This window comes from Chiloscyllium plagiosum, chromosome 20 (genome assembly GCF_004010195.1).
Source record: "Chiloscyllium plagiosum isolate BGI_BamShark_2017 chromosome 20, ASM401019v2, whole genome shotgun sequence".
NCBI classification, from domain to species: Eukaryota; Metazoa; Chordata; class Chondrichthyes; order Orectolobiformes; family Hemiscylliidae; genus Chiloscyllium; species Chiloscyllium plagiosum.
Window position 1 is genome coordinate 20,295,632 of NC_057729.1, and position 22,504 is coordinate 20,318,135.

Here is a 22,504-nt window from a genome sequence, read left to right on the forward strand (position 1 = left end):
CTCTCTCTACAAGAATCTCAGGGAGTCCCTCTCCCACTGCAACTACTCTATGCTACTCTCTCCCCACCCCCACCCTCCCCTAGCTTATCTCTCCACGCTTCAGGCTCTCTGCCTTTATTCCTGATGAAGGGCTTTTGCCCGAAACGTCGATTTTGCTGAAGCTCCTCGATGCAGCCTGAATTGCTGTGCTCTTCCAGCACCATTGATCCAGTATCAGTAGCGAGTCTACCCATGGGTGGGTAGTTATGCTGAACAGTCAATGTCCAAGTAGTTACCTCACTCTGATAAACTGGTTGTGCATGACATTTTCTCTGGCATCCACTACACATCTCTCCATGGCCCTTGCATCCAGTACAGCGTCATGCCTCCTCCTCCTCCTCAGGTTTATCCAATTCATACTTCTTATTTAAGATGGATTGCTGCTGCTCCTGAAATGATGCTGACGTACACATAAATGAAGTGAAAACAATACAATGTGCAACATCTACAGGTAACGAAACAAACATTTTTAATACACCCAGAACTTTCATAAAGACTATACTTTTTGCAGAGCCCCTCCAGTCTGATTGAGGCAGTAAAATAACATTTTCAGCACACCATTTTTTTGTTCAATGATGGTTCTGATGGATGCACAAGGTGCATTGGGCTCCCTTTTCATCCCTCACTAGTCTCATCAAACAGGTGAGAAGGCAAAGCCTATGTCACGCAGGATCCAGTTATCAATCTGGACTGGAGCCTCTAAAGATGTGGGCCCTGCAAATTGGGCAAAATATCGAAGCCTGTGAAGTGAGCACAGTCATGCAGGATTCTTTGCCTTTGGTTGCAGACCAGTTACAGACTCCGCACATGTGGAAAGTTCTGCTCATGCACACTTAATGAAACATCCTGTCAGCAAAAAATATGGCACCATGCAAATCAGGACAATAGGTATGAGCAAACAGGACAGAATGATGTTACTGGCAGGAATGCTGTGCATGCATGTTTTACACGTTTGTGCTGAGAGCGTTTTGGGGTGTCAACAGACATTTTCAAGAATGAAAGCCATTCCCACAGCCATCGGCTCCTCCTAAGGAGTTTTAATGACCACGAGTGCATTTGAAGACCTCTCGTACTCTAGGGAAATGTGTGATGGCCCCAAAGCCTGGCTGCCTGGCTGTCTTCATTGGTGGAGTGAATGACGATAATTCATATGACAGAAGAGGACAGAAGAAAAACCCCTCACTGCTATCACTTAAATCAGAAATCCATTTGGCTGCAGAATCCCTCATATCTTTGCCGCCACTTCCCTGAACAGACTCAGCCATCTTGGACATTTCATGTGCTTAGTTCTAGACTTGGAAATGCGTGACATATCAGTCCAATTGTGCATACAGAAAGTTCTGTGCATGTACACTTTGTGAAATGCCCAGTCAGCTAAAAACATGGCCGTACCCTAAAGGCACAATAAATAAGAGTAAATGGGACAGAGTGACCTCACGGACAGTACTGGCAGGGGTACTGCGCATATCTATTTTGCACATTTGTACTGAGTTTTTTCGTGGTATCACGTGACATTCTCAAGAATGAAAGTCCTTCCAAGTTACAAGTGCCATTGGCTGTTCCTAGGGAGCTCTACTGATGATCTCTCACACCCTTGAGAAATGATGAATGCATGTCTGCTGACCATCTGCTCACTCTGGTTCTGCCTGCTGCTGGTCTTGCTATTGATGACCAATGACAGCTTTCCTTTCCACCATCCTTTCTTCCTACCCCTGAGGTTGCAAATATATTATATTTATCAGATCCATAGTGAATTTGTTAAATCAGCTGTTTGAAGATGGCGGGCAATGGTATTATTATAACCAGTTCATAGGTGAGGTCCCTCAAATTGTTATGGTTCCAGATGGGATATCTCAAACTATTAGGCATCTGGATGAGGAGGAGTGAACTAGCTTCCTTTGGTTATTCACCGATCCGTTTAGTTGATCACAGCAAGATTCAGTTTAAAAGGATCCCTTCTTTTGTAAAAACCTTTTCTCCTGGATCTCATTGTTTGTGAAGAGTGGATAGCTGAATGCTCTGACCATTGCTATGGAGGTCATTGGTAGCACTGATGCTGGTTGTTGAACATATTGGCTTTGAGATGCTTGGCTCTGTAGGTTGATTGAAACCCGTTTTGTCCCGAACACATTCAGCAGTGGCTGTCTGGCAGCACTCAGAATGAGAGAGTTTTTTTCTTCCTTAGATTTACCTGTAGTGCAGGGGTATTAAATGGCTGCTCTCAAAGCTGTGACCATCACTGCAATTAGTCCACACATTGGATTATCAGGCCACTAACGCAGACTGCCTGAGGTTTAATCTCACTTTTAACCCTTCTCCTGTGTATTCTTGAAAGGAAAATTACAATTATGTCTCTTGCCTGCATTGCTCTGTTTTCTTTTTAACCTTCATGTTTGTAATCTGAGATACATGCAGAGAATTATAGTTCAGTTTGTAGTGCATTTTTTCCCTTTGAAGCTTCTTTGACACCTCATATGTATGACATTGCAGAATCTCTCCTGGCAGTCACTGAATTCACAGATGCAATGAACCTTTGTCTATTTGCCATTTTTTAATAAAAAGTTCATATTGTTATTAAAGTTCAACAGATTTAGAGGTGATCCAGAGTTATGATCTACGTTCATGACAACATTATCATCTTGTGTTCATTTCTCTCATACATACTGCTGCTGAGCAATAAGGTACTCAACTCTTTCCATGGGCCATAACTAAAACTCTTCCTTTTTAGATGTGGACACCTTACAACATCACCATTAGTTTGAAGTAATAGTCAGTGGCAGGCAGATATCACCATCCACGTGGAACCGATTCATAACCCAACTTGCTTCTGTCACCTTTAAGTTTGAACCCCTTAAACTTGGCCCTTCGACTATCACTGTCATCCAAGACACCATGCCCTTCTTGTTGTGCATTACTCCACAGCCCTCAATGGGTTGACATTCCATTTCACTTAATTATCTGTTGCTTTATTTGTGGTCAAATGCCTGCATGTCTCACTTTGTAGCCTAACCTAATACTTCCACCTCTGTTTGTCTCTGCTTCTCAGTCTAAACTGACAGCTGTCTACTTCCCTGTGTCACAAATTTCCAAAATAACAACTGCTCAATGCATTTGAAATTGACAAACTAGACATGTGCACATCCCCTTTAAGCAATCATGAAACCAGTGCCAAAAGTTTATAACTTAAATGAAAATTAACAATTTATTATTAGTGATATAACTTTAGCAGAACACAGATAATCAACAAAAATGAAATTTGAAATATGAAATCTAATTCATATCTATGAAAGCCTTTAATCATAAACCCCTATTCATTGACTGACAGACAGTTAAGAGATAAAATTGAAAAACAAATAAAAGAAAAATAAATTGCCAGTTTGATAACTATTTTAATGATGAATACCAGGCCGTTATGAAATCCTTGATCAATGAGTTATATTACAGTCTCATAGGACTGTATACTATGCTTGAATTCCAAAGTTACCAGCCAATGCAAACAGCCTCAGCAGACTTTGAGAATTATTGATTAGGATTCTCTTCTCAGAATATTCACCAAGTTGATAACTGGAGTGAAATCAGAGGGGTTGCAAAACAGATGTAGTACTGCCCAGAAGCTTTTAAAACACAAAACTGCCTGCTGCTCAAAACCTAGTCAGAAACTATTCAATGTTTTGGGTGCAGCAACCCTTCTTCAGGATGAGTTCTGAAGAAAAGTTGCTAGATCTAACTCTGTTTTCTCTCCATAGATTCTGCCAGCCCTGCTCAGGTTCTCCAGTAATTTCTGTATTTGTTTCAGAATCAGTTCACCCTTTTTTTCCATTTTTAAAAAAATTCACATTCTCTGTGGTTGGTTGGCCAGTATGGTTGACAATTCAACTTCCAATCAGCTGTCAGCCCCTGAAAATAGTAATATCTCAGTGCCAAATCAACAACAATGTCCTGAGAGCAGTAATTAATCTTATCTTTCTCTTTCCAGGCCAGTTCGCCACAGTAAACATCTGTCTTTTTTTCTCTCCTTTTTTGAGAAAAACAAGCTGGTGTTCAAAGCTCAATTCTCAACTTCAACTCTCAGTTCCAAATCAAAATTGAGAAAAGTAAAAGAAAAATTCTCATGGTTGAACAAAATGTATTAGAAGTAGGAAGCTGGCAATCCAGAATGGTTGACTTTATCTTTACATTAACTCATTATTGGGAAACTGAGATACCTATTCCAGCCTAATTAACTCACCCTGTCCACCACATTTCCTGCTCTTACAGACTTGAGAAATACTGCAACAGTAATGAGATCATTATTTTATACTCAGTGCAAGTTATGCACATATATAGACAAGAACATGTATAAATATAGACAAAACCATATAAATGTTAAGGCACAGAAAGTGTCTAATCATCTCATTGTATCTGTGCTTGCTGAATAAACTAGTCACCTTTTCTGATTTCACTTCACAACATCTGGCTGTAGTATTGCAGGTTACAGTATTTTAGGTGCAGATCCAGTTTCTTTTAAATGAGCTGAAAGTTTCTGCCTCAACCACTAAATTGGGCAATGATTTTCAGACATCCACCACCTGAGTGGGAAAGCTTCTCCTCATATACTCTTTAATTCTTATATCAATCACATTAAATTTGTGTTCCTCTGTTAATTGACTTCTCTGCTGGGAGAAACAGGTCTTTTCTGTCCACTCTATACAAACAAATCATTATTAACACACTGAAATGTTATCTTTAAACTCCTCTCAGGAAAACAACCTTTACTTATTCAGTCTTTATTTCATAGATGCAATTTTTAAGCCCTATGAATATTCTTATAAATATCTCTGTATTCTCTCTCGAGAACAATTATGTTCTCCTGGTAATGTGGTGAACACAACTTACACAAAAACCCCAGCTATGGCCTAACCACTGTCTTATATACATCCAGCATAGCATTTCTGCTTTTGTATTGAATATCTTGTCCCACTGAAGAAAAAATCCCATATGCATTATTTACCAACTTATCCACTTGCCCTGCCACCGTCAGGGATTTGTGGACATATATCCAAGGACACTCACTTCCTTTACCTCTCTTAATCTCCCCCTGTTTACTGGGTATTCTCTTTCTTTATTTGCCATCCTCAAATGCATTCCCTGTGCTTCTCTGGATTGAATCCAATTTGCACTTTTCCACCCTCAACCTTACTGTTGATGTTATCCTACAGTCCTCTTTACTATCAGCTACAAGGCAAAGTTTTGGAATACTTGCAGTTTTCCCAAATTCTCCCACACTTAATTCTAAATCATGAATACCAAAAACAGCAAGGGATCTGACTCTAAGATCACAGAGCACCACAGGAAGATGTTTTCCATTCACAAAAGTATCCATCAACCATTACCCTTTGTTTCCTGACACTGAGCCAATTTTGGAAACAACTTGCCACATTCCCCTGTATCCCATGGGCTTTATATTTTTCTGACCAGTCTGACTTTGTTGGTATTGTCAAATATCTTATTAAAATTCATGTACACAACATCCCGTCATTATCCTCACCAATCATTCCTAGTTACTTTGCAATAAACGAAATTAGTAAGACTTGTCCTTTCTTAAGAGTTTGCACATTCTCCTCATGTCTGTATGGGTTTCCAATTTCCTCCCAGAGTCCAAAGATGTGCACGTTAATTAGATTGCCCATGCCAAATTAATCATAGTGTTCAGAGATGTGTAGGTTAGGTGTGTTAGCCATGGGAAATGCAGGGTTACAGGGATAGGGTATGAGGATGGGTCTGGGTGGGATACTTTTCAGAGGGTTGGTGTGGACTTATTGGGCTGAATGGCCTGTTTTCATACTGCAAGGATTCTATTCTATAAAGGATTCTGTCCTTTAACAAAGTTATTATGTTTATCAATGATGTTTTGTCAAACTGCTCATGAGCTGTCTCAGTGAATTTAACTGTTAACATGTCCTGTCCTTTTAAAATCACTGCACTGAAAGTGCACTGCACTGGAAGTGGTCAGAGCTAATTTAAATAGAAATTATAATAGATATTAAATTAATGGTCCAAGACAACAACCAAATATTTTTAGATTACTTTGCAAGTTTCTAAAAATTTGACATATTGAGCTGTGATTTTAGTTAAATATTTTAGGTAGCAATATAGAACTTAAAAATAAAGTTAGCCTACACTGCTAACTGATACAGCAGTGAATCTGTACAGTTACTGCCTTTGCTGCTTGAATTCATGTATCTCTGGACATTGGAGTGCATTTAGGAAAACTTAACAAATGGCAAAATTCACAACTGCTCTTGGAGGAACCTGTGTGGGAGACCTCACAGCACTGAAACAGATAAGTGCATAGTTTTTAAGTGTAGCCATGCAGTACATCTACAATAGTGAATAGAGTGGGTTCTTTCTTGATTATATGTTTTATCGAGATTTGTCTTTTGACTAAATTTTTAAAATATCAGCCAGAAGTATTACGTTTGCCTGGCGCAGTGTTTTATTTTAGAGCAATAAGACAGTGCTATTTTCTGGGTCTGTAGATTGTAAAGGAGCAAAGATGTCCTTTAGTCAAGTGGTATGCTCTTCTTGTCAGATATGGGAGTTCAGGGAGAGTTTACACATTACTGAGGATTATGTCTGCAGGAAATATCTTTGGTTGCAAATCCTATCAGATTGAATGGATCTGCCCATGTATCCTACTGGTCTATTTCTCAATGGGGGCGGCACAGTGGCTCAGTGGTTGGCACTGCTACCTCACAGCACCAGGGTCCCAGGTTTGATTCCAGCCTTGAGCGACTGTCTGTGTGGAGTGTGCACACACTCCACACGTGTCTGCATGGGTTTCCTCCGGATGCTCCGGTTTCCTCCCACAGTCCAAAGATGTGCAGGTCAGGTGAATTGGCCATGCTAAATTGCCCATAGTGTTAGGTGCATTAGAGGGGAAATGGGTCTGGGTAGGGTTACTCTTCGGAGGATCGGTGTGGACTGGTTGGGCCGAAGGGCCTGTTTCCACACTATTGGGAATCTAATCAATATTGACCATGTCACTGCACATTGCAAGTTAATCCTAATCATGGCTGTGAAATACAAGTACTGTAAAGTAATGAGCTGTAAAGATGCATCTTAATTTCTGAGGTCACAAGCACTTTCCGAGGTCCCATTGCCTGCCCAATGTTCAGGAGCTGTTCACACCTTGGCCCGTAAAATGTCTACTATTATGCTTACATGCAATACTCTCTTTCTTGGGTGCTGTGGGCATGGAGGTTTCTCATTACTGCTACCACAACCTCCCAATGTACATGCAGCAAATGGCTTGAACTCCACACATCTGAATCTGGTTAGCAATGTATGCCAACATAGAAACATCTCATTACCCTCCCGATCAGAGGTCTCCATGTTCCATTGTGTTTGAGGAACAGTGTCCAAATGTTATGTTGTTTGCTTCAACTGCTGAACAATCATATTACTGAGGAGCTGCTTTGTATCTGATATTGCCCACATTGACTCATTGGAATTGGTCCCACTGGATCCAAGCACATAAGCTGTCATCATGTATATGGCAGCTGCACTAATAGCTTCTGCATGAATGGATGACAAAAACGTGCAGCTGGAAGCTAAGAACAAGGCATTTACCTCCAGTGGATGTGGAGCCACCTCCTAATATCGAGGCTCTGGCTGTAGATTGAGAGTATGGTGCTGGAAAAGCACAGCAGGTCAGGCAGCATCCGAGGAGCAGGAGAATCGCGTTTCAGGCATAAGCCCTTCATTAGGAATGTGCTGTGCTTTTCCAGCACCACACTCTCGACTCTGATCTCCAGTATCTGCCGTCCTCACGTTCTCTGGCCATAGGTACCCTCATTATGGAGCAGAGATGCAGGAGAACCACAGTAGACCAGGTTCCCATAGTACAGTAGACAAAGGATGCTGCTTAGTCCTTGGACACACCAAGGCTTTGTGATGGATGTTGAGGATTTATGAGAGATGCATTTTGGTGACTAAAACATGAGGATGTTTTTCAGACAGACTGCACCTTCAGCGTCGACTGTAGCTCAGTGTCAGCCAAAGCAACACAGGCAGGACTTCTTTGTGAACCTCATTCAATCGAACTGAGTTGTGTGCAGTTACCTTTCACTGACAATGTTTGATGTTGATGAGGCCAGCATCCCCTATGTTAGCCTAACTACAAGAGCACCTTCCACTTTGATCTTGTTATGCTTTTCCTGCTTTATGTAAGTTAAGTTTACCAACTAATGGGTGCCTTCACAATATCTAATGCTCTCTCATTCAATCATGACAAAGTTTCATGCTATTGTGGGCATTATGGAAAGGGTAGCTGTTGCTCAGGAAGGTTTAGGACATAATGTGGCATTAAGGAAGGCTAGCCTCTGTACCTTAATCCTTGAATTGCATCTAAAATTAAAAATGCTCACATGGCTAATGATGATGAGAAATGAGCACATATTTACAATTCTGATTATGCATTTATAACACCACTTAAGTGCTATCAGAGCTAATCTTTTCCTTGCTAGTACAGCCCTCGTGTCCCTAATTAGGGTAGAGAGAACCTGCCCCATAGTGGAGTCATTTGGCCTTACAGTTAATGAGGCTGGCAACAAGCAATACTGGCAGGATTGCAAACGGGTTTCATTCCAGAGTCCGTTCTCGAGTCAAATTGTACACAAGTCATAACACAATCCTGAGCAATGAAACACAGCTGTTTGTAAGTACAAAAAATATTTGTTTGCTGGATCTGTAAAATCACAACCATATAAAGGATTGTGTTCATATTTACAGGCTTTCATAAGTTGGATGTTTGTAAATTGGAGACCACTGTAATCCCCGTTAAGAGGCATCTCACTGCTGTATCATAAGACCCTCATTTCAATGCCAAGATCTTTGTTTGGAATTGCTCGATGTTGAGAAAGACCTCACCCAAATTCACACATGATTCACCCAAATTCATGTGTGATTCACCCTAATTCACATGTGATTCACCTAAATTCACACGTGATTCACCCAGGTTTCTTCCCATAGCTCACATTGTTCGGGTCCCTAGATAGTTTGTCAGACTATCTAGTAATTAATCTGATGCAGCAAAATCAGTCAGGAAGCTGTTTTTACAAAAATGTTTTATTGGTGTGTGACTTATTCATGTGTGACTGATTTATTAAATTCTATATCATGTATTTATATTTCTAAAATTATTTGATAAAATGCCACATGATGTTGGGGGACACATTAGCATGGATAATAACTCAGTCAATTAAGTCCATTTGCCAGCCAACCAGATCCTGTTTTTTTGGGTAGTACAAGTTGTTGTTTCCTTTGAAATTTGAAATTCATTCGTTAACCTCAATAAGTGCATGATGCATGATGATAGCTTGAAACTTTTCACCATGACTCAAGTTTTATAGTATTAAGTCTAACTCTCAATGAAAGGTGGAAAAAAGCTGTTTGTAGCATTTTCAACAGTAGTTTGTTGATCTTAAGTACTTTCATTATACAGATTGTTCCATTATAATGCGTGTTTTGTCAACGTGAATTCACCATAACATGATTGATGAATTGGGAGCACTGTTTCTAAAGCACAAACTTTTAAAACATGTGTTGGCTATAACACAATTACATCACCAACACTTTAAGCGCTGTTTCTAAAGTGCGATTTTTCTATAACACAGGATTGCACAAGAATGTAAGCATCGTGATATAGAAGAACTGGCTGTATCATTATTAATACTTGTCTACTTTCCACAACCTAACATTTTCGCAGTTGGGGATTCAAATTTACAGTTTCATTCATAGCTTAAATTTGATGTTAAAGGATTGACTGTGTTTCTATGTGAGGTCATGAATAGAAATTCTTGTTTTTTTTTGAGAGATTAAATATTTAAGGGAATTTAAATGCAATGAATGAATTTCATGAATGGAAATATTATTTTGTATAGTGAATTCTGTAATATGCATTTCAAATGTTATTTCATTTCAAACGAGTTTACCTATGATGGATATTTGGAATTGGCATGGACAATGTATTGGGCAAAGGGTGATGGATTAGGGGCTTGGTCTATCTTGAGTTGTCACTAAGTTTGCATCGGGATTATTAGGAATGAGGGGCAGATCTTGAGTTTACATGTATTGACATGGGAAGTGGCTGGGACTTAGATTTTATTGTCATGTGTACTCGCAAGTACAAAACTACACTGAAAAGTGCATAATGTCACCACACATGGCACCAGCTTAGGTAAGGAGTATGAGAAGTAAGTGCTAGACGTATTAATGTTAGGAAAACAACCAAGATGAACTTGTAAAGAAATGAGATGAATCTTTCAACAGCCTGCCTCAGCACTTGCAGCACCTGCGGCCACTCCCTGGCTGAGGTGGGTGTATCTGGTTTAACTCTATCCTGCTTCCACTCTCCCGTTGCCACACACCACCTCACAAAAAATCATCACACTCCTAGAGTGAATATCATGTCACTTAGGGCACTTTCTCCCAGAGGCAGATGCACTGAGCTAGGAAATTTCCAAACTCGGGCTATCCATATCTAGGCACATATGACAAAATAAAACGTTTTTCTTTCAGCAAGATCATGAGAAATCTAGTTGGAATTTTTGTATTTCAATGCCGGCTTTTAATTTCTGTCCTACACTTTGCTTTATCACAGTCCATTTGATAATGATGACGTTTCAGTAACATCTGGATCAATCTCCAGATTCTCTTTGCCGAGTCGCAAAGGCTCTGTGTATAACTGGACACCTCCGAGCACACCGAGCTTCAGGGAGAAATATCTATCTGTGAGTATTTCAACATGAATGTGTCATTGCAATGAACAATACACCTTTAGCAGCCTAAGATAAGAAATCAAAATTAATCATAAGAGGAAATTGCTTCCAGGTGTTGACTGTTAAGTGTAGAGAGTATGATATAGTCTTGAATTGACATGTCTTGTATGAACTGGCATGAATTGCAAAAGTGAATATCTAGAAACTGTATATGCCTCAATAACTTAATTTGGTGATTTTTTTAATACTGTTATTGTGAATGGACGTATTAATCCTCTATTTTCTATTCTGTTGAATGCAGCATATTGGACAAGAGGATACACTACCTTTATTATATCATGAAACAAAAGGACATTTTATCTTTAATCAATTAGGAAATGGACACCACAATACAAATTTGTCATCTGTACCAGAAAATGAGAAATTTTACAATTATGCAAATACAGACAAACGAAGAAACAGTCATTGCACTAATAATACATTTGCAATTCAAGACCCATCTATGGAATTATCGTATAGCCTGCAAGGAGGTATCCCTACAGAAAGGGCTGTACCATCACCTTATGTAGAATCGACTTATCCAAAGCAAAAAGATTCAATACCAAACAAACCATTTCAAAGTTGTTCAGCAACAGCAAAGTCTGCTTTGCACATCAAACCACACTTCAAACTACAGCAATCTACTGGAAAAAGTGCTGAATGGAACTCAACTGGCCATATCAGGAATGCAGATCTTACCAAACCATTAGGTCCACAGAGAACTTTGACAGTCTTCAGCACGCAGAGAGACAGCACTTTAATGTCTTCTGGAAAGAACATAAGGATGGAATTTATTTCAGTAAATATAGGCACCATACTGCAAGAAATATTGATTATTCTAAGGACTGATCAAAGAAATCACAAGGAACTTCAAAGACTGGAGCAGCAGATTCTGCACTTCAGAGATTTTCTGAAGGTATAGTGCTAAAGTTTCTTTAACAATTATGTTTATTTATAAATCCTCAAATTGAAATTGATATTTTGGTATCTTCAGGAAAAATACAGGTTGGGAAGTATTTCATTATTTAATAAAATCATACTGGTACCCCTTTTATTGTAAAATCTTAAATAGCCTATAAAGCTTTCATTATTTTGGAATCAGAATTTGCATGTTAGTGTCAATTTGTTCTTGAAATATTAATATATTACCAGAATACATTCATGTCCAGAAACTTGAGGTCAGAGCAGAACCACAATTAGAAATATATCAATTTGCAGTGTTGGGAGGAAGAAATTCTTGAGGGGTGATAGATTTAGTGCATTTGGTTGAAGGTGAGAAACGGGAAGGGTATGATCATGTTACTTGGGGTATTCTTTTGGCCTCCAAATATTGAGAGAAAAATGGAGAAACATGTCTGTGAGGAAATTATATGGATGTGCAAGAACTAGAAAGTCACGTTGCTGAAGCACTTTAACTATCCAAATATTATTTGGAATAATGTTAGAGCGTAAGGAAGGGAAAGAATTTCTGAAGTGTGTTTAGAACCTCCTTCATCAGTATGTTTTTGGTCCGACTAGAAAATACATATTGCTGGATCGGCTGCTGTAAGATGGGTTGGGTCAACTAAACCAAGAATTGTAAGGGAGCATTGGACTAAGAGTGATTATTGAATCACATGATTTAGCTTAATGGAGAAGAGTGAGGAACAATCTATGATAGAACTTCTAATTTGGAAGGGGGTTAATTTCCATGATTGAGAAGGGATCATGTCATGGTAAGATGAAACTGGAAAAATCTGTAACAAAACAATGGGTGAGCTTTAAGGAAGAGATATGTCAGACCCAGACTAGGTACATTCCATCAAGGGTAAAAAGGAAGGGAGACAGAAAAAAAAAAGGCTCTGTGGATAATAAGGGAGATAGAAGTTAAGGAGAAACAAAACAGCAGGATATATGATGCATGTCAGATTAATATCTTCAAGTAGAAGTTAGCCCAAAAAACAAAAGTTTGAACGGGGAGGTGAAGATGAAAATAAGACTGTCAAAGATAGAGAATGAGAGTACAATGGCAGTCAATACAAAAGGGAACCCCAAAATCTTCTATCTGTATTATTAGAGATAAAGTAAGTGACATCTACTTCAAGGTGGGCAGAGCATGGTTAGAATACTTAATGAGTATTTTGCATTACTATTTACTAAGAAAGAGAATGCTAACAAAGTATGGGTTCAAGCAGAGATATTGGAGGCCATAAACAGTGTGAAAACTGAAAGGGATGGAAAAGCTGGCTATGGTTCGGGTACTCTGATCAATTGGTCCAGATACACCTTGCATCCTGGGTTGTGATAGAGAAAGTGAGGACGCAGATGCTGAAAATCAGAGTTGAGAACGTGGTGCTGGAAAAGCGCAGCAGGTCAGGCAGCATTTTTTGTGAAGTTAATGAACTGTTCAACCTCCTTGTGGGAGCATGAGGTAGCGCTGATACAATCATCGATGTAGCGGAGGAAAAGATGAGGAAACGTGCCAGTGTAGCTGCGGAAGATGGACTTTTCCACGTATCCGACAAAGAAGCAGGCATAGCTGGGGCCCATACAAGTGCCCATGGCTACCCATTTGGTTTGGAGGAAGTGGGAGGATTTCTTTGTGAAGTAGATGAACTGTTCACCCTCCTCAAGGGAGCAAGGGGTAACGTCAATAGTCATTGATATAGTGGAGGAAAAGATGGGGAATGGTGCCGGTGTCCCACTTCCTGCTACTTCCTCCAAACCAAAGTGGTAGCCATGGGCTATGCCTGCCTATGTGTCAGGTATGTGGAACAGTTCATCAACTTTTGCAAAAACTGGTCCTCACCATCAACGACTTCTCCTTCCAATCCTCTCATTTCCTCCAAACCAAAGGGGTAGCCATAGGCACCCATATGGGCCACAGGTTGGCTGCCTCTGTGTCAGGTATGTGGAACAGTCAATCTTTTCCTCAGTTACACCAGCACCATTCTCCGCCTTTTCCTCCGCTGCACAAATGACTGTATCGGCGCTATCTTGTGCTCCCACAAGGAGTTTGAACAGTTCATCAACTTCACAAAAAATGCTGCCTGACCTGCTATGCTTTTCCAGCACCACACTCTCAACTTGTGATAGGTAATGGTCATAAATTTAGAAAGTGCTGTCTGAGGATTTTTCGTAAATTCCTGCAGTGCGACTTGTAGATAGTATTCACTGCTGCTATTAAGCATTGGTAGTGGCGGGAGTAGACATTTGTGGATGTGATGTGAATCAAGTGTGCTGCTATGAGTTGGATGGTGTCAAGCTTTTGGAAGTTGTTGGATCTCCACCCATCCAGGCAAGTGGAGAGTATTCCGTCACAGTCCTGACTTGTGCATTGCAGTTTTGGACTTGGGGGAGTCAGAGGGTGGGTTATTTGCTGCAGTAATCCTAATCTCTTACCTACTCTTGCAACTATTGTATTTATGTGCTAAGTCCAGTTCAGTTTCTGGTCCCCAAGGATGTTGAGAGTGGGGTATTCTATGATGGTAACACCACTGAATGTCAAGGGTGATGGTTAGCTTGTCTCTTTGCCTGGCAGATGTGTAAGGTGAACATTTTTGACCATTTTTCAGCCCGATTTGGGATATTGTTCAGGTTTTCCTACATTTGAATGTAGATAGTTTCAGTGTCTGAGGAATGCAGATGGAGAGAATGTCATTGATGAAGCAGTTGAAGATTATTCAGCCTAGGACACTACTCTGAACAGTTCCTGTGAAGATGCCCTGGAGCTGAGATGATTGAACTCCCATCTTCTTTTATGCTAAGTGTGACAATAACAAGTGGTAAATTTTTCCCCTAATTCTCATTGACTCCAATCTGCTTGGGTTCTTTGATGCCACACTCATTCAATGCAGCCTTGATATCAAGGGCATACACTGTCACCTCATTTCTTAAAGCTCTTTTGGTCCATGTTTGAACTAAGACTGTAATGACGTCAGGAGCTGAGTGGCCCTGGCAGAACATAAACTAGGTGTCACTGAGCAAAACCTGCTGAGCAGGTTTTGGGCTGAAGACTTAAGATGGAAGAAGGTAAAGAAGCTAAAGATGTTTGGGCCTTGGACACTACATTGCAGACCTCTGTCAGTAACATCCTTGTACTGAGGTGATTGACCTCAAGCAGGTACAGACATCTTTCTTTGTGTTAGGTATGACCCCAACCAGAGTATTCCCTGATACCTATTGATGAGTCTTGCTGGGGGTCCCTGATGATGCAGTGTAAAGTAATATTTATGAAGCGATTACTGTTCATGTTGCATTATCTCCACCCATTCTACTAATGTCATTCACAGTCTGCAGGTAGAGATAAAAAGTTCTACTTTAGCTTTTGGAAAAAGCCAAGGAAGGACCTAGTAACTACATCTGACCAAATGAAGTTGTACTTATTGCATTTGTTCAATAGACTTTGTTGTTATCTGAGAACAGTGCCCTTTTGTAGACACTTTATGATAGTATATCCTCAAACATTGATCACTAGATAGGCCCAAGGTAAAGCAATAACAGTAGAAGATTAGTAGAAACAAAAAGCCATTACCCAGTACCAACCTTTAAACCAGGAGTATATGCTGATAGAGGTGGCAAATACCTCAAGTTGACAAGAGTAACTACCTGGGAAAATACCCCTTTGCCATTCGCAGTCAAATACTGACTTAATGCCAAGAACAGTCATTCTCACCACACGTCTGGAGGTCACCTCTTTTATCTATATTTTGACCAAGATGATATTCAGATGAGGAACTTAGTGGTCTGGTATTCAACCCAAATTGAATGTTCAAGAGTAGGTTATTACTGAGCAAGTAGACAGTGAGGTCTGCAGATTCGGAGATCAGAGTTGAGAGTATGTTGCTGGAAAAGCACAGCAGGTCAGGCAGCAATCCAAGGAGCAGAAAAGTCTTGACTGAGTTATTATGGAACAAGACACACTTGATGGTATTGTTAATGACACCATTCCATCATTTAGTTTTGATTGAGGTGACTGATGGGGCAGTAATTAATCAGTTTGGACTTTTCCTGCTATCTTTGAACAGGACAGACCTGCCAATTGTATTGGAACAGCTAAGTGCAGGTTCAGCTAATTCTTGAGCACATCTCAAGTTCTATTGCTGGAATAGTAATTTTCTAGCAAGGCCATTTCAATTCAATAGCTATGTTTACATTCTCAGTGTCAAAAGTTCTCCTGACTGTAAAACACAGGTTTATTTTAATGAAACAGTGGAACAATCTAAAATATACATGATTAAACAAATGTTTTATTCATAATTCTGCTTAAGTGTTATGCTCTTGTTTGAGTGTTTGAATCTAGATATAACTTATTTTGATTATCTTTAGCATTTTGTGACTAACCCCAGAAAAATCTACCTATGCAACTGTAGCTATATGGTAGGACTGAGATGGACAGATTTTTAATCATTAAGAAAATCAAGGATGATAGGGGAAACACAGGAAATTGGAGCAGCATCATATCAGACATGATCTCACTGAATAACAGAGCAGACCTAATGCCCTGAATGGCCTACGTCTACTGCTACATTTTATGGTGCTTTGTGGTTCTCTCAGTTGATGATTCTCTTCCTACTTATGGCATTTCCCAGGCTTCCATTTGTTAAATGGTATTTTACCTTGGGTGGCAGGGGATTGTTTTTGAGATAGATTGAATTTGTCCTGAGTGAAGGGAGCATATCAGGAAAATAGCTATTTTCAGCATTTGATATTCTGAGGAAAACTAGGTCATCCATACTCACTACATTAAACTAAGTTATTTTGATAGTCAGATTTACTTCTGGTTTATTTTGAAAGAAAAACTGAGAAGTTTTGAATCTCAGTAGGTCTGTTTGCTGCATTTTTGAGCTAGTTCTGATTATCTAGTTTAGCCCCACATCCTCCGAGAAGAGAATTGGAATGTGTTTGAAAGAAGCCTCAATGTTCTAAGTATTTTGTTCCAGCTTACTATTCTGTCTTATTCAACATTTGATGGTGAAATATCTGTTTTATTAATGTAGTTCTTTGAAAAGTCTATTAGGCTAATTAGTTAGGAAAGTACATTATTGCATAACACAGACTTAAGCAATAAAATATTTCACATAGCAAATTGTGATATATTGAAGACCTTTAATCATTTAGACATCATAGTACCTTGCACATTGCTACAAATTGCTATGTTTTTACTTTCTAATTACTTTCTAAGATTTTGAAGGGTGTGATTTATACGGCAATGGCTTTTGCTCAATTGTGATAGAATGAGGCAATTTAAACTAACCTGTAAGATTATCTTCATTTTACAAATTGTTGTCTTTCCTTTTAACACAGAGAGAAGCAAAAGATAGCTCAAGTGCATCTACTGTCAGTCTTACTGTTGAAACAGTCTTAGAAAGCTTCAACTTCCTAAATACTGATTCAAGTGAAGATAATCTTTCATGCTCTGGGAGCATTAGGATAAAGGATGAAAGGTAGGTAAATGAAAAAGTGGATATAAACCCCAAGCTATGCTTTCATTGCCAACAAAATGTTTTCAAACAAGACAGAGGTAGTACCTCTTGAAAACATAATCAATTATAATGCTACAGTCTAGTTCAATTATTTGGTTTAGTGTAGCATATGGATACCCCAAGCAGATCACTGTCTTGAAATTTGTCTTAGTTATCTTAGTTGCAGGTTTAGTTCTATATTTTGCGATTGAGATAGCAGTACATATATTGTATTTTCAAGAAGTGTTCCTTTTAATAGGATTGATACAATGCAATAAGTGGTCATACTTGGAGATCTTCATTGGAATTTCAGCATTTCATTGTATGCCTTAAGGACTTAGCTATATTTTAGCTTTTAGCAAATATTTTAGTTTATTTTAATAAATTACATGAAGTTAGGAGGCACAGTAAGTCATGTAATGTGAACAGAAATTTATAAAAGAACGTAGATGAATTTATATTATGGCAGACGGAATTTGATATGGAAGTCTGATTTTTGAATTTGAACAATCCAAACAAATTATTTCATTATTGGCAAGAAATTAAAAGCTATGAACAATTTAGATATGTGTTTATGTGAATCACTAAATGTTAGTTCACAGGTGTAAGGTAATTTAAAAATCAAACAAATATTTGCTTTTATTTCTTGGGGGGGGGGTTAGAATAAAAGGCAAGGAAGTGATGCTTCAGTTGTACAGACACTAATTTAAAGCATGTAGAGTACAATGTTGAACCTCAGAAAGGATATATTGGTCTTCAAGGTGGAGCAGCACATGTATGTTCACCAGAATGGAACTATGGGGAGTATAGTTAAAATATAAGCATAGCTTCAATAACATGGGCTTTTATGTCCATGAATGTCAGATTAAATTATGATGAAAAATTATAAACAACCAGGATTGCATTTACTGAGGGAGAGATCAATAGAAATACTGCAATCAACTTCTGTTATTCAGATTATTTTAGCACGTGGACACATCAAATGAATACTACATTTGAGTTTGAACCACAATTATTTCTTAACTTTTGTACTCTCTGTATTCATGAAAGCCAAAATTCCATATGCCTAATTTTTCTCAATATTCTGTGACATCTTCAATGGTTTTTACACATGTATTTGCAGCTCTTTCTGCTCCATTTATAATTTTATATTTGACTGTATACAGAGTCTCCAAATTCTTCCTGCCAAAATGGATAACTTCATTTATCTCTGCATCAATTTTTCATCAGCCGTATGCTTATGCACTCCACCAACCTGTCTGTGATGTTTCAGGTGATCACAACATAACAGAATATTATTGTCTTGAACAAGAGAGAATTTAACCAACTTTCTTTGAGAATCAATGGCATTATCATAATTGATTCCTCCACTTTTGAAATTCTGGATATCCATTGAACAGAATCTGGTCTGGACTAGCCTTACAAATACTGTGGCTGTAAGACCAAGTCAGAGGCTAGCAATTCTGTGATAAGTAACTTGGCTCCTGACTCCCCATATTTTATCTGTCATTCACAATATGGAAGTCAGAAGTATAAATGGAATATTCTCCTGTTGCTTGGACGGTGTTTTAAAAAATTCTCAAGGTCAGGTTCGTAGGAGAGTAGTCTGACACAGAACAAACGACCAAGAGGCGAGTCTGCTAGAATATGGGCATTTTATTCCCCGCAGCGTCGCCACAACGGGTCTGGCTTATACTCACTCTACATGTTACCGGAACTGGGAGCCGTCAGTTCTCGTAGAGCGGTTGCCAACAACCCACGCTCGGCGGTTAAACGTAACCCCGGAGCAGACTCACCGAACTGGAGACTTTTCCAGCTGATATACTCTTTTCCAGATATAAACATTCATGTGAACAGCAGAGCAAGGCTAAAAAACACATTCCATTCTGGTTACATACAGATAAGAAGATTCACACGGGGAGGTGTGTAATAAGATTCACACGGGACTAAGCAACACCTCCATTCCGGTTAGATTCACACATGTATTGGGACATAATTTTTAACCGTTTCACCACATTCCACTGCTTGGAATTTTACACCACAGACGGGTACACTCCAAAAGCTCAACACCATGCAGGACAAAGCCATCTGCTTGATGGGCGTTTCATCCACCATTCTAAAGCATTCAATCCTTCAATTACAAATGCAGAGTGGGAGTAATATGTATCATCTAAAAGACGCACTGCAGCACCTCAACAAGGCTCCTTGAACAGTACCTTCCAAACACACATACACTATAACCTAAAAGGACAAAGACAGCAGATGCATGCGAACATCACCATCTGAAAATTCCCTTCCAAGCCTCACACCATCCTGACTTTGGACTATAACATTCTTGCTACATCAAAATCATTGAACTCTCTAAAAGCAGAGTGGACGTACCTACACTATGCGGACTGCAGTAGTTCAAGAAGGCAGCACGGCTACACTCTCTCTAGGCCAGTTAGGATGGGCTATAAATGCTGGCTTAGCTAGCAACACCCACAACCTCAAAATAATTTTTAAAAACAGTTTGAGGGTGAGAGGTGTTGGCAGAAGATTAGCAACTTCAATTTAAATAAATGCAATTATAAGGGTAAAAACACAACTGATTAAAATAAACTTAGAAATTATGTTACAACATAATTCAGGAGAGATGCAGTGGCACACATTCAAGATGATATTTTATAATGCCAAAGATATATTCCCTTGAAAAAGGTAGACTCCAGAGCAAATATTGAGATCATTATTATTTTTTCTTTATTTTTCTCATTTTTTCGTTTGGAACTATGAGCTGAAGTGGAGAATCAAACTTTGAAGAGCAGCTTGATTTATAATAAAAGAACACAAGCTGATGTTTGCTTTTAGGAACTGACCTGGAAAGATAATTGCAGATTAATTGCTGTTTGAAGAACATTGCAGATTTTCAGCTCAAGGATGTGTTATACTCAAGGACTGGCAGCTAGTTGGATGTTGCATTGGTCAGTCAAAAGGGGAGGTCAATGCTGGCCAGCCAACCACACAATGTTGAAGAAGAAACAGTAGCCATAGTTTGAACTAGTTTTGACTAGGTTTTAGGGTAGAAGGGTGTATGCTTGGAAAAAGCTGGACTGGGAAGCGATATTTAAGTTTTACTCTCTATAGTTTTATATTTTGTTAAAGAATTATTGAATGCTCCAAGAAAAGAATCCCAGTTTGAGAAATATGTGAATATTCTTCACAGCCTGGAAACTCTTTGCAGAGATCGGTGTGACTTCAGAATTCAAGCAATATATAATTCTGAGTGCCTGTAATCTAATGTAATTTAAGGATCCATAAATACCTGGTATTCATCATTGAAACAGTTATAAAAGTGGCAAATTGCAATTCTTTTTATTTTCTTTTAAGTCATCCCTTAACTATGACTGAGTAGGATTATGATCATAAACATTGGTTAGATTATATTGTTGTTTAACTTTTGTGATCATATTATGGCTTTAAGAGGTGCATGTCATTTTTTTTAAATCAAGAAAGGTTGAGACAGATGTCTCAAGTTGTCTGTCAAAGCCAATGGAGTAAACAGCTTCTGAGGCCTTGGTTTTTTTTTAAAAGGTTGGAACAATAGAAGCAGCATGGATGGGTGGGGTGAAGCTCCCACAGGACCAGGACTTTTATTTTTAGCAGTTGCTAGGGTCTTGAAGCTAGATGTGGAAGCTCTTATCCTCTCCATTACAACTAAAAACTGGGATTGCATGTGAGACAATCTTTTTTACTGGATTTACCTTGGCCAAGGGTGTGTTTATGGGAATTTTCTATATCGGAGCAGTTAATTTGTCATAGTTAATATATATATATTATTTTATTAAGCATGTCTTTAGAGTTACAGTTAAGCCAATTGTTTTAAAATACAGACAAAATAAAAATAACTGTAAAAATATACTATGTTTTGCTTAAATTCGAATTGTTGACCAATCAAATTGCATCTGGAATGCAATGCCTTATATTTACCTTGAAAACAAGAAAAAGTTAGGGTCTAGGCTATCTTCTCAATATACTTTGAGGGGGTTTGGTCTGGCCAATAACACTTCGCTCTACCGAAGTTACAGTAATAATAATAAATTATTAATTTCTCATTAAGTTATACATTTGGTGTCTGATATCTATTATTCTTAAGTCTGGTTAAGAATAACTGAACAATTTTGGGGATTATTGAATGTTTTAATTTCAGTGTTGCAAATCCTGTGTTAGCAAGTCTGATTTGGTCTTGCTGGCCTTGCATTGAGGTGCAGGGACAGGGTCTTGAAATATAGACAATGTACATCTGGAACTGGAATGCTTTAAAATGGGCAATATAACACCAAGTTTATATCTCTACTTACAATGGCCCTAAAAGTTGTTAAAGAATTTTTAAAAGTGTCCAAAGTTTCCCTGGTACTGTTGCAGAGCATGACTAAAGCTAAACCAGCATAGTCAGCTAGCAGACAAGAAATAACTTTGTCAGAGTGAGCAAAGAAGGCAGACGTTATAGATTTAATATTGAAATAGTTGAGTTTAATGGAAATAGAGAAGCTAAGTAGTACAGGTGGCACATCAGGTGCATCAGTTAAGGCAATTGGAAACGAGAAAATAGATGGAACTTCTAAAGGAGATTAAAAGGAAGGGAATTCACTATAAAACTACGACTAGAGAGTCAAGAGAAAGAAAGGAAAGAAAAAGAGAAAGAAATGGAATTTAAGTAATGAATGATGTGGCTTAAGCTATCAAAACCAGACATTTGGGAGTATTTGGAAGAGGGCAGGCCTAGTCATAACCCAAGGTTCAGTCAGGAGATGTTTAAGGCTTCAGCAAAATTTGAAGAGAAGGATGTGCAAGCATTGTTGTTTGAGAAGATAACAATGCAGACAAGGTGGCCAAAAACATATTGGATCTTGCCCACATAAAATAAAGAGATTTATGTATCCTTTTGGAGGAAGGTTCTGGAGATCATGGTGAGGTGAAAAGACTATTCTAAGTGTGTATGAATTGGTTCCGACAGTCAGACATTCTGGTACTTAAGGAGACAGTCTGGACAAACTTATAACGAGTTTGGGAGAGTTAAATAAACCAATTTCGATAGGTAGATAAAAGCATTATAGGCTGGAAATATTTTTGATACACTGAGACAAAAATTGTTTTGGAAGAATTTTAAACTTCCCTACCTTCTTGATTAGATTCCCTACAGTGTGGTTGACGACTCTTGGATCTGTACTCAATGGAGTTTAGAAA

The 22,504-nt window shown here is 38.7% G+C and overlaps 1 protein-coding gene across 8 annotated transcripts in view; it reads left to right on the top strand.

Annotated features, from left to right (window-relative positions):
• ripor3 (RIPOR family member 3) overlaps positions 1–22,504 on the top strand; it is a 210,481-nt gene that overhangs the window by 139,476 nt on the left and 48,501 nt on the right. For all 8 annotated transcript variants that reach the window (XM_043710258.1, XM_043710259.1, XM_043710261.1 and 5 more), the window contains 3 exons: positions 10,682–10,811; positions 11,101–11,754; positions 17,124–17,263. In XM_043710258.1, the coding sequence (XP_043566193.1) occupies positions 10,682–10,811; positions 11,101–11,754; positions 17,124–17,263 (924 nt within the window). The remainder of the gene's footprint in view (positions 1–10,681; positions 10,812–11,100; positions 11,755–17,123; positions 17,264–22,504) is intronic.